The sequence below is a fragment of the Thermobia domestica genome, chromosome 1, assembly GCF_964235325.1.
Source record: "Thermobia domestica chromosome 1, izTheDome1.hap1.1, whole genome shotgun sequence".
Classification (NCBI taxonomy): domain Eukaryota; kingdom Metazoa; phylum Arthropoda; class Insecta; order Zygentoma; family Lepismatidae; genus Thermobia; species Thermobia domestica.
In genome coordinates, this window is record NC_137454.1 from 166,054,702 (window position 1) to 166,068,946 (window position 14,245).

At 33.9% G+C, this 14,245-nt stretch overlaps 1 protein-coding gene across 3 annotated transcripts in view; it reads left to right on the forward strand.

Annotated features, from left to right (window-relative positions):
* LOC145690704 (uncharacterized) overlaps nucleotides 1–14,245 on the forward strand; it is a 430,408-nt gene that overhangs the window by 341,754 nt on the left and 74,409 nt on the right. For all 3 annotated transcript variants that reach the window (XM_081765884.1, XM_081765876.1, XM_081765867.1), the window contains exon 6: nucleotides 2,369–2,520. In XM_081765884.1, coding sequence (XP_081622010.1) covers nucleotides 2,369–2,520 — 152 coding nt within the window. The remainder of the gene's footprint in view (nucleotides 1–2,368; nucleotides 2,521–14,245) is intronic.

Below are 14,245 nucleotides of genomic sequence, written 5' to 3' on the forward strand. Positions count from 1 at the left end.
ATCTAAACCGCTATAAAGCATCTGAATACTCTCATACAGGAAATCGAACCCGGGACCTCGCATACCGATGGCATGCATGGTAGCCAGTAAGACACTGAGTAGGACCTTATTCGTAAACAGTCCCATGGAGTGCAGTTAATCTGATATTATAAATGAAATAACAGCCTAAGCCTTACGTGCCATGGTTGTCCCCTGTATACAGAAGAATATTTAAACTAACCAAGGAAAATAATGTGAAATTTAAAGTTACGATGAACGTAAGATTCGTACCTGCGACTTACATGTCTTGTAATCAACAACTTAGTGCCTCAAGACATTCGACTATGCAAGCCGGAAGATTCGTCATTGTCAGTGGCGTATTTAGGGGGGCGGCTTCCGGGCTTAAGCTCCCCCCCGAAATCTTACTTAGTAAAGTATGAAATATCTTGCAGAATTTTCACATTTTCAGGCAAAGCCCCCCTCCGAAAGATAGCAAAGCCCCCCCGAAACAAAATCGTAAATACGCCACTGGTCATTGTTATTAAGAGTCTGAGCCTCAAATAATTGATAAAACTGCTTTTAAGAGTCTTCGTTTAGTATAGGAAGTCTCGAAAGTTATTTTTTTAAAAAGTACTAATTGGATTAGATATTTAAATGGATTAAATCGACTTTTAGGAGGTTTCCAAAATAATCCTATTGTGTTTAATATATCGTATTTAGGAGATAAAAATCGAATCACCAAAGCAGATATCGACTTGATTCTTAACCCTGTTAATATAGAACTGCGTACGTTATGTTTTGCTATGTATAAAATATACCAGTCTTTAATTCTCTTTTGTCGTTTTGTTTTGAAGTGTTCTATGTTCATTTTCTCTATCTATGTTCATCTAACAAATTAGTTCTAATATGGTTTAAGTAATACACAGCTGATTTTCACAAAAGTTCGATTGGAATTGTTATAACTCACTCCCCAGTTTCATATTATGTACCCACCCACATACTTCTTAACCAGTCCAATTTAATGAACACATAATATAATAATAATAATAATAATAATAATAATAATAATAATAATAATAGATATTTTACCATCAATGTCAGGTACTATCTGAAATTGAGAAACTCCTTTACCTTTACGGTCCTCAGCTAACATTTTCATCGTCGCATAGAAGTAGGCTTAATCAGTTGTAATGTTTTTCTCTCACTATCTTCTCTTTTACTATCATGTCTCTTATATTACAATTTCTTTATACACAATCCGCGTACCAGTTTCTTTCTTTTTATGTAAAAAAAAGACGTCCAATATTGTTTTTTTCTCCCGTTCTTCTCTAATATTCTTAAAAATTCTTCGTTGATTCTTCTTTCGACCTAGCTAATTTTCGTCATTCTTCCATACGCATGTCTTGATCACTAATCAATTTTCGTTGCATTTAATTCACGTTTCTGCTCCGCATAATACAATTTTTCTACATGTAACATTTGGTGAATGATTTAAAAAAAAAAAAATTCAAATATGTACAGTATAATGAATTGTAGAGACTTTGAAGATTTACTCCTCCTCCATCGCTAAACCGATTTGGATAATTTTTAGTACATAATTCTGGTCTAAATTAGGTTTTTGTTATCACATTTGTCTCCCGGAAAGGCTTATCCTAAAGGGGGTAAAGAGGTTCAAAAATTGTGCCAGTACGGCAATAAAGTATCTCATTAATCCGTCAAGTTGAAAAGAAAAAAAAAATACAAACTGGACATACAAACTCCTACTTAAAGGAACATGTTTCAGCGTTTTTGAAAATTCTATTTTAAGAAGAGGGCAAGAGAGCATTATATACACAAAGCATATATATATATAATATAAAATGAATATTATGATGTTTGGCAGGCAATTGTTCCTGCTCCGATCTACTGTTTTTGGTACATGAGTGGACCATGACCTAACTTTGGCTTTAATCACATTATTGACAGGTGGAAAGAGTTGAGAATGAGAAGTGAAGTGCAAAGGGGTGACGTGTAAATGTAATCGAAAGTGACCAATACTATAGTGTCTAATTCATACTTTTCGGGGTCGCTGAGATGAATAGTAATAGTCTTGATGCTTGCTTAAGTTCACATTCATCCCTCATTGACATGGGGGTGATGAGTCGATGAAGAGGATGATATATAAAATTAATTGAAAACAACACATGTTAGTGTCCAATCCATAGTTGAGATCAATAGTGAGATCAGTTCACTGAGATCAATATTGACAGTTCCAATGCTGTTTAAGTCCAAGTTTATCTATCTAATATCCCAATGATTATTCCTAGAATTATTATTATAGTATGTATGTTTTAGAATATCATACTTGTTTTGATATATTGTTTTGCTTCATTCATTGCTGTCATTGCAGGCGGAACCTCTTGAACCAAGAGGCGAGGTTCCAGGAGAGACTGACAGAAGTGAATAATCAATTGACAGAAAGGAATGAAGAGGCTAGGAAGTTACGATATGAGATGGAAAGTCTGCAGCGAGATGTACTTGCTAAATCAGCTGGAGTGGAACGTAAGTTTTATTTATTCATTTTGATGCCTATGCTCCTTCTTTCCTTTGTGTTCAGATACTTGGAAAATATGTTACACAAGACAAATACGGGAACTAAACATACTTAGTTATCTCATGCATGTTGATCAATAGCATGTTTATCGTGTGTGTGTGTGTGTGTGTTTTGTAATTTCAAATATTTCCACAATGACTAATTTAGCTGTTTCAACGGTATCATGTAATAGAATTTAAACTGGTATGCGTAAAATTCAGCTTATTTTTCTGTTTTTTTTCTTTTTGTTTTGTTTTCTTTTACTTTAAGATGATTATCCAGATTTTTTTCTGAGCATTGTTTTCTGATATCTTCATAATAGCATATGTATTAAGTCGTCACTGTGATAGGTCACTTTCTGCAAACTAAGAAGTTGTTATTCACCACAGTCTTTAACTGATTTATATATTTATTTATTAAGAACTCTTCTCTTAAGTATCATCCATAAAGTACAGTGTTCTTTCCCTCCCGCTTTTGCTTTCTACTATACCCTCTATCTCAAATAATCCTAGAGGTTTTCTGCTCTTAACTGTTTCCAGATTTGCTCTTCTTTCCTGTACTTATACTAACAATTTCCACATTCGTTTATCGTTCTACTCAGCTATATTTTCTCTCTTCTTCTCCATACCCAAATTTCGAATTTTTTCTGTTGCCTTTATCCTTTTTAAGTAAATCGTAATTTTGCACGTTGCTTGTACTACATATTTCATCATGTTTGTAAAAATGAATTGAGGATGATGAGTAAATGACAAAAACCCGTTATACAGATATATAAATCTTATAAAACATAACAGTAATAAAAGTAAGGTAGTAACTATGTTATTTAATCAGAACATATATTGCAACTTGGACAGCATACCTGTTTCGACTTCAAACAGAATCTTTATGAGTCCTGTAATTTCAAAGTCCATTTATTTATTTATTTATTTATTTATTTATTTATTTATTTGAGCTCCCACGTGGCTAAGCGGTTAGCGTACGCGCCTTTGGCGTGGGAGACTCGGGTTTGGTTCCCCGCGGGACCTCATGTAGTTCGGACTCCATGTTAATTAGTAGATCCCGTCTCATATAGCCTTGCTGCTGAAAGGGGTGTTAAACTCAAAATCAAATCAAAACTCCATTTATTTTTTATTATTACTAAACAGAATACAGTCAAACACTTAATACTAGAAATACCAACAATGGAAGTTGTCAAATGGGTATGGTAATGATGTAGGAGGATACGACGTGTACAAATGCGAATGTATAAGGTATAGATACAGTTGCTGCTTATACTTGATATGCTCAAGTGAACGTTATTGTGAAGTATAAAGGCACTATTATCAACAAATGCAGCATGAAAAATATATGGGTAATAAAAGTATTCGGTAGCCGGATATTTTTCGCTATTCTTACGTTATGCTGGCATAATTTATTTATTTGTAATATATATGCGCTGCATGTAGATTGTATCTTTGATGTTTTATGCGTATTCAATGAACACTGTCTGATTTTCAATCGTGTACTTTGGAATATATTACGATCAGAGACCGGATATTTAGGCATTCAAAACGTGAACAGTAAACAGGCAGGCAGATACACAGCTGGAATTTAAAAAATTGCCACCAAAGCCTAACTTGAAATTATGAAGATAAACATTCAGTGACAGAAAAACTAAAATTAAGTCATGAGTAATATTAAAATAATACATCTAAGTATAGTCATCCCGGTCGTTGTTTGTAGAGAGTTTTTTTCTTTTCTTTCTTTTTTTAAAAGAAAGAAACATGGAATTCTGTAATGTACGTCTAATGCATAAATTATACACAACATAGGATCACAATACGCGACAGCATAACAGTTGGAGGAGAGAAATTAATGATCGCTTTCGAATGAGTAGATAAATTATTATTAAAACCTTTTGATAGTCCATCACATGGGAATTCTTAACTGAGATTGCTCATGATAAGATATTTCTTCAAGTTGTCGATTGATAATAACATCTGAAGCAATACTTTTATTTTTACAGATGTAATAGGGCACATTTAAAGCGTGCGAATCAAATTCAGTTGGTTTGGTATTTTTTTCACAATTTGAGTGCGTGTTTAATTAGTTGACTGTATTTTGTCGAAGTTTTTCTTAACTGTAGTAACTCGATCACATTTCTCGCTGCAACATTCGTTCCACGTATCGGGATGAAGCTTGAACTTGATATGAATATAAGGTAGTTCTTGTAATCCTTAAATATCTTGGAACTGATAGAAACCTGTATTGAAACAAGAAATCTATAAATTGTCGCATCCTGATTTTGACAACAAAAACCAATAAGTAAACAAAAACTAAGAGAAGAGAAGAATAAGCATAATTCTGCTTTCAAGATACACATATACAAGATACGTATTATGCAGCTTTCTTGCAAGTTGATACATAATATAACTAATAGAGCGAAATAGGCAAAATAAAAGTTTGGTGAAATTAAAGTAAATACCTCCTTCCTTCAATTGAATTTTAGTGAGTTTGGTTTAGCAACTCTTGTATATTTACCTTGTCTGTCCGTGTGTGGTGTCTGGGAGTCAAAAAAATCTCAAAAGAAAGGTAGTAGATAGTAGATAATGTCTGCAATCAGTTAAGTCTTCCAAGAATATATTTCGTCTCTATCCTTCTTTATTAAAACCAAAGATGATAGAAATCAACAACAATTTCCGGTTTCAATATTAACTTACGTAGAACAAAAAGGATGAGAGAGAGAGAGAGCAAGAGAGTTTCTTTTTAAATAATAAGTTTAGGATTATAAGAAACCGGAAGTGGCAAAAAGCAATCACTTTCGGTTTTTATGTTGGTCACAATAGAACAAAGATGATAATAACGAGAAGTGATTTTCTGCAATCAACTTAAGCATCCCAAAAATACATTCTATCTCTCTACTAAAAACCTGAAGTGGTACAAATCGATCACCTTCAATTTCTTTATTAATTGAGAAAATTTCATGCCATACAAACAGAATTTCTTCACGTCGTATACACGTGACACACTATTAAAAAAAATCATATCTTAAACATTCTGGGTAACATCTGGTCATTATTATGACATTATACTGGAAACAGCAGAACAGTTAATGAATAATAGAAGGTAAATAGATTTGCTGAAAATAACACACTTTCTGCCTAGAAGTATATACGCTGATTAATGTTTCCAAATCTTTCATTCCGTTCCATTGTTCTTTTAAAGTATAGGTAGTTCTGAACGAAATACTTGAGGCTAGTTCGTTTCTCTCATATTCGTTTCATTACGAAAGTACTAACAGTAGATTCTAGGTAATTTGGGCTGGATAGGATCAAGTATATCTTTCTTTGATCACTTAACGCAATTTATTTATGCGTATACTCTTATGTTTCATCATTTATTACTTTATGCAAGAGTAAGGAACGGGGAAGGAATCGGAGAAAGCTTTCGCCTAAAATTATTATTTAGCGTGCAATTAAATTCAACTAATATAATTGCAGATAAATCAAAATACAACTCATTGGAAAAGATATCGGACACTAAGTTCTGTTCAAATGGCAAATGTTTGTCAGTTAAAGTTCGTTGAAACTTTTCCCTTTTTTGAATAACTACTATGTATCCATTAACATGTAGTTTCAGTTTTCTTGTGAATCGTTGCAATCTAAAAGTATATAGGTCAACATGGGTCACATTAGAAACCTTAGAAATGATATTTCCCTTTGACGTTGTTTATGCATGTGAGCTACATGTTACAATATTATTATATGTATTTTCGCTGTTTAGATTATCTAAACAGGAAACCGCATTGAGCACAGTGAAGCAACTTCCAGACAAAATATTTCCTCCTAACTAGATTAGTATCCACCTACTGTTGCATCGTGATCCGAATTGGCAATGTTCGATTTTCTGCTTTTATGTGCTGAATACATGAATGCAAAAAGAATTATACATTGTGTGGTCACTCAACTCGTGTCCCTGCCAGTGAACTTTGGCAAGCAATAGTTTTTTTCCGGTTTATTAGAGCAACTCCCGTGTGCAACAGCCATCATCTACATGAACACATGCCGTGCCTAATGGTGGAGGTAGGATTTCTGTTCTTCATCTTGTTTTGCTTTAATGACTTAATGGCAAGTTTTTAATTCGGTTGCTTTGGATCGTGTCATCTAATGACTAAGGTTGGTTGCTCCAATGCTACACTTCAGTCATTTTTTTTTTTATTTATTTTTTTTAATTTGCTCAGTAACGTGCCATAAAGCAAACCTTGTTTTATAAAGTAGTTTATCCTTAAGCATCATTTCTTTTAAAGTTTTCGAATGGACAGTAAAATATAATTTTGGAACGTAAGTATTGCAGTACGATTACCAGAGACTTAAAAAAAAAAGTCCTAAATGTTACATTTGTAAGTTGTTTGAGCGTGCATTGTCACCAAGAGTAATTGAGTACATCCTGTATAATTCAATCAAGAGCCATTCATTACGATGTTTCATTCAACTGATATATTTCAAGTGTTGACAATTAGCAAAATCTTATATTCTTCGAATATAATACAAGAAGAACTTAGTAATATCTGACATTTAGGTTATCAGTTTCCCTTTTCTTCTTCTTCCTCTGAATATATCTGAATGAATTATAAAAATATCTATGAATCTATTTTGTGAAATTGACTACCTTAAAAGTGTATATTTTTGGAAGTCTTATTCGAATCATGCTCGAGAATCGAATTTAAGGTTACATTTCTTATAGAAAACTACTGACACTTCCTATAAGTTTGGTTGCTTGGTTGATTTGGAGTTTAGCGTCCCGTTCAGCACCGAGGCTGTAAGAGACATGAACCGACAGGTAAACGTGGTATCCGAACCACATGAGATTAACATGGAATCCGAACCACATGACTGGGAATCGCCATTAGGTCTCTTGCGCCAAAAGCGCGTACTGTAATTATATAGAGTATAAGCAAGAGCGAGTTCCTAAGTATACGTTTGATTAAAGTCTACCTACAAATAGATTCTTTTACAACTTTTAGGATTTTGCCTATATCAATCGTGACAAACTAAAAAGTGTCTACTCGTCTCTGTCGATATGAGTACAAGTAACTTTAAATGCGAAAAATAGAATAATTCAATCGCGCTACTGCTTCAAATGTTGCTGCTATTAAGTTTTAGTAATTCAGTGTTATTTTAGAATAGCATTTTAGTATTGAAATAATATCGTACATTTTTGTGCTCATTCATAAAAAGCCGAGCTGTCGGATGTGACACGTTGCGTTTTCGCTTCACAATCGAGAGATCTGTCCCGCCGATGGCCACCTTTATGTTTTTCTAAGATTTTCCTCTGTTCGTCAGCGAATACTGGAATGATTCTTTAAATATGGACTCTGGCATACTTCCTTTCTTAAGTTCTTTCCCTTGTTTCGTTAATAATTGTTTACATTATGAAATAGTTTTCAGTTGTATCTATAAAATAAATAAAAAGTACAACGACACTTATCGCTGATACCCAATTAATACGTTTAACCTAAGACCTATCGTATTAGGCGTACGATTCTGCTTAATACATTAGACATCATTTGACAGTATCCATGTCTCCTATCCCAGATTTCACATCCCTAACTGCTATCCCAACCAAATGACTGTTTTTGGTCATATTTAGAAAACATTCGTTAACGAATGATTAAATGGAATTTATTTTCATCATTGAGGTTGTTATGGTATCCGAACCATCAGTTGAGTTTTTATCTAAAGCTAGTATCTAATCTATGTATTTTAAACCAGACAAATTCCTTCTCCACACGTTATTTGATATATGAACTTGGTTGAAAATAAAAACAACTTCTTTAGAGCGTATGAAAAATTTATAAGAAATTGTTCCCCAAATTACTAATTTTTTGATGTATCATAAAAACTTCTAGGACTAAAATAGTGTCGTATTTAAAATTACGTTATGTAGGATATTTACACCACTATATATACACTGTAGCTTAGAATTTCGTTAGGAGTTGAGCAATTACGGTGACTGAGATACTTCCGTAAATTGGAGGGTCAAGGTTGCTAGCCTTGTTTCATAAAATAGAATCCCGATAACAGTTTAAAATAACATGTAGCTTGAACTGGGATGCAAGTATATCTGTTGTCATCAATGTTTTAGTAGCTATGTACCTATATGCAACATTATAATAAATATCTCGTGCGCCCAATTGTAACTTAAGTGCAATTCGATATAGATATGTAGCACATCATTTGAAAATAAGAACGAATGTGTTTTTGGATTTTGCAGGCTTGCGAGTCGTCCAGACTTTTGAGGGCCAAGAACCTTTGGCAGCTTTCTAAATCTTTTGCCAAGGTTAGCTAACAAAAAGAGAATCCCTGGATCCCATTGCCAGAGAGGATTAGAAGGGTATTGTCGTGCACATGGTTGAGAGTAACGTAGCCAAGTTAGACAAAGTATTGCAGAAAACTGAGGGTCGTTGATACTATTTTGAAAAGAGTCCTGGTTCTCTTCTCACTGAATGCCGGCCAGCTGCATTTCTTCTTCGTTTAAGTCGTTGTTCGCGGCTTTTGAAGCGTGTACAGAAACCATTCCTTTCAACCATCTCGTGGTCTGCGGGACTCGTCTTCTCGTAGTATTAGGTTTTCTTATATATACTCTTTCGCAAAGTATATTACTAATTGGAGGAAAACGAACAACTTCAAAGAAAATATAGGCAATGAGTAATCTTGTAGTCGGAACTAACTTGACAAGTACTCGTAATAAACCTAGGCATTCCGTTACCATTTTTATTGATCGTTTATCGAGTTTAATCTGTTTTGAGCTTCAAGGTCGTATGAAACGTAAGTCTAGAATTTAATGTGGGATCCAAACCTCATGGGTTGTCTTACCTCGTATCAATTTGTTGATTTCAGTTCAGCGTTCCTTTCAGGAGCGAAACTATATGAGACGTGAACCTACAGCTTAACGTGGGATCCGAACCACATGAACTTCCACCAGGAATCTAACCCGAGTCCCCACGCAACAGGCGCGTACTCCAACCGCTTAGCGCGTATTGAATCATGGATGATGCCCAGAAACAGAGAAAATATTAGACGGTTAATACTACACTAAATATCAAATCACTTACGTTTGTCTCCAAATAGAATACTCACATCCAAATGTAAGATACTTGGCTTTTATTAGCACTTAGCATCTAGTCTATTCTTTGTGGTGGACAAACACCGTGTATCAAGGGCGTCCATGTTGTGGTTTCCAAGAAGGGGCAAGTATAAGTGACATTTCAAATGTAGTCTCAAATTTTGCGGTAACTATTCTAAAATATCTATTGGGTTTTCCATCTTCCGAAGCACAATTTCCTCTAAGGGGGGGGGCGAGAGCCCCACCTTGCCCCCCGTGATGGGCGCCCTTGCCGTGTGTGTGAGTTTCCTCGATGTCCTGTTTCCTCCCACTTATTCATTTCTCATCACCATCTCCTTTAGCCTAGATAGCATAAGCGTAGAGATCTAGTCTATTAATCATTTTTCTTTATAATACAGTGTTAAACAAGGTGTATATTAATGCTGAATAGTAAACACTTTTTCTTCTTGCTTAGAAAACGTTTGTTCAAATGAAAATGAAATGTTTTAGTTTAACGTACCACAAATATGCTCTTTAGGCTAAAAGAGATTAAAGCAAGTGAAAAATGATTAAAGCAAATGAAGTGGCAGAATTGGTGAAATGAGAAAGTGGGAGGAAACAGGAGAACCTTAAGAAAACCCAAGGAAACGATGTTGTCCATCACAAACTTACTCGAACGGCTATCGGACCAGGGACCTCACGCACAATAGTTAAGCGCTCTATCACTGAGCCACCGTGGCCCCTTAACGTTTGTTCATTTTTTAGTTTCTTCGTCTTCTTCTATTTGAGCAGAATTTAGTACAAGGCTAACTAAGCATATGCTTCTTCGATTTGGGGTTAGTATTTAAAAAAAAAAGTTTAAGAACACTTACATTATCGTTATTGCAGGTATCATGTAACTATGGCATGTGATTCGAGTCTCTCAGTATTATGTGTGATCTATGTGCACTTTGTCTAATAGTATACTGTACAGAGAAGAGAGTCTTCTGTTACTGCTGTCACGTTAATGCCTGATAGAACTACATATTTTTTTTTAAGGAATTAGTTAAAAAGAAAATGCTAAACTATACAATGTACTATTACCACAAATACACAATTTTACGATACAGTGTGAAGAATTACATTTGTCTTTTATTATTCTCAATTCATTGTGTTGTGATTGCGCTTACTACTAGTTATCAACTATTACATTTTCCATATAATTTACTATTGACTATTTTTCCATGGTTATTGTATACACCTAATTTAAGAGCACAAATTACAACACCCTTGCTGCTTTCCAAATAGATTTGACCTTGATTGTTTGTTCAGTGCTTTAAAAAAAATGAATAATAGTCAGACGCTAGAGGAGAAATGAAAAGAAAAGTAGCCTGGATAATGTAATAATTTCACTGAATTGTAGAAGAAGTTTGAATGAAAGAACATTTTTTCGTGAACAGTTTTGACAATACAGTCATTCGGCAAAGAAAGGAGCTCTCACCTTCTTTTCAAATCCTCGCGTAGTAAGTTCCTTCTCAACGTATTATTGCTGAATACAATCGCATTTCTTATTCCAATACATAAGTGAAATCCATTCAGGAAGGTCTATTATGTGGGGAGGAAAAAGGTTTATTTTGTGGGTCCTTGAATAAAAAGTTAAGAAAAAGACTCATAAAAGGTTTTACGTAGAATATTATATTCTATGGGGCAGAAACATGGACATTGTACAAAAAAGACGAAACAAACGTTTGGAGTCGATCAAAATATGGGTTTGGAGAAAAATTTAGAGAATTGGCCGTATCGAACAAATAAATAAATAAATAAAAATAAAAAAATAAAAAAAATAAAAAAAATATGAAGTGGCTTAGACATTGGTTCAGAAGGAACAATATCAAGAGGGACGTGTTAGAAGATATGATGGAAGGAAAGAGAGAAAGGAGGCGAAAGACAACAGTAATGGGCGGTATTGAAATAGAAAATTATTATCTGAAGAGAAGAGGTTAGCTGAGGACCATGATGCATAGAAGCTTCTCAGTTTCTAGCAGTTACTTGTCAATAATGGCAGAGTATCAATAATGATGTTACAAAATCTAAAATCTTTTCTTAAAAGTATATGCTTTAAATTATTTGATTAAAACAGTAGTGAGTGCAGAAAATTAGAAGTGAACAGGAGTATTCATGCTTTTTCAGCATAACTGTATGACATTGGGGCTCACACGAATTCTCATGGTTTGCTCTCTCGCTTTCAGTACGCATAGCCATAGATTCAAACCTTGCTGGTAATACATTCCCTCAAATGTAAACACGAATACTTGCACCTTTATATAATGCTGTTTGTTTTCTAGCAGTAATATACATACTCCTAATAGGGACACACACACTACTTGTAAATATATCTTGGAAAAGCTGAATTCTACAGAATCATTATTTCGAGGAATCTAAATTTTCTTTTTCGGGAAATATACTTACAATAGTGAAATCAAGTTTATTTCTATATCTAGGTGAATTATATAATGAAATGGGTGTTTTGTTTGTGATTCAAAGTTGACCTCTGAAGTTCTATTGACTCATCGTATGTGTAGTCCCTATATGGCAGCGATAATTCTTATGAGTATAGTTTATATAAACTGGAGCCTGATTTCGTCTTGTTAAAAAAAAAAAAAAAAAAAGACAAGAAATTAAGCAAGGGAAGCGTATAGTAAAAACAGCACAGGAAACTAAACCTGTTATGTATCAATGACGGTACTTGTGGGCGGATGAGTGCATGAAAAAAAAAAAAAAAAAAAAAAGTCTTTTTACTTTCAGAGCGGAATGTTGTTTATATGATTTAAAAAAAAAAGAAGTTTTGAATTAACTATTTACGAGTATAGTTAATGGAACTGCCTGAAGAAGCGAAACAAAATAGAGGATGTGATGTTGTTTCTGCTTCCGTTGTTTGTATGGGCAATCAGAGGCTCTTCATGAAGACATTGAACCATATACAAATGAATCAAGCATAAAGTCACGTTTTTCTACTACTATATATATAAGGTTAACATGATAGATGTTTTAAAATCGTGGTATCCATTTCAGTTATTGAAGAGAAGCGCATGTATATGCTAATATTATCGAGGCTTTCAGCATACGCGTATATCTGCTGGGAAATATCAGGTTTCCAGTAGTGATATTAGCATAATTAAGTAAAGAAAAATATAATTTGACCATTGATTTGTTTTCTAGCATTCGTTAAATATTAAAACATTTTTTTATATGTTTATGAATGCGTATTTTTGTTTTTGTTTCTGAAGTCAAGCAGATAAAGCTACTCCGATCGGAGGCTTCCTGTTCTGCCTAATGAACTTCCAGCATTTCTTTATCTTCTCGTATTCTGCCCAATCGTTCCAAAAAGAGATATTTAAATATCAGGGTAATTTAATAATAATTATTTTCCCGATAATTGCAGTTGCTTTCAAGGACCTTTGATTTTCGTCTAGCGTTTCAGCATCCCTGAAATTAAATTAACAATCATAGACCACCATTAGTTTACTACACAGAGTTGTAAAATAATATTGATTATAACTCTGTGGTTTACTACGAGTATATTTATACAATGTCTACAACTACACCAATATTTTTGTTCGCTGTATACTAAGCTTCAGTGCTTATGCTTAATTGTAGTTCCCTGTATAAAATAAAAATAAATCTAACAAATTTATATACATACATTATAAGTAAGGTAATATGGAGAAAGTGCATTAAATAGTAGAATAGATTAAACGATTTATTTTTTATTTAATTTTAAAGCACGTCATACTACCTGTAGTTTCCTTAATCGGAAATATTTGTATCTTCCAGCAGCATTATTTAATTTTACTTACAATGTTAATGTAAAGAAGAAAAATAAATGCAATATAATAACATAATTTGTACCCAGTTAGCTGATTTAGAACATATTTAATATGGCTTTGTTATCATATTAAATACTTACAATAGTGAATCTTACTTACATCTTTTTCATAGCCTACATACTGAAAAAGGTAATGAGTTACAGGCTTCTGGAAGTAATATAACACAATGGATACGATTTCCGGCCTTATCTTCTCAATTATCCAATATGAGGTGATATATCACATACATAAGTTTTCGTAAGTTTTCTCCTATCAACACTAAATAGGGAAAAATACAGGATGTTTCAAAACAACACCGACAACGTTTGGGAGGTGATTCCTGACACCAAGATAAGACGAAAAGTATAGACCAACGTGAGTGCACAAGTGTCGCAAACATGAAAAACTGAACTTTAAAGGTCCATAGCTCCAAAGCTATGAAGCCTACCGTAGTCGAGTCAAGACTTCACTTAGGAACTACCATGTGCCCTATCCAAAAATCCGTTTCATAATCCTAAGGTATTCACGCAACAATTTTTATAGAGGGTGTTTGGATACGGGCATGTAATTTGAAGTACTCATTAACTACCTCTATAAAAATTGTTGCGGAAATACCGCAGGATTCTGAAACATGGATGAATGTTTTTCTGCGCATTTTTTAAAATACTTCCTACATAAAACGAATTCGTTACTCAATGGCAGCACTACTACTGCTATCATAGTGCAAGTCACAGATTTTGGTAGTATAATAAGCACAGAGTTGATT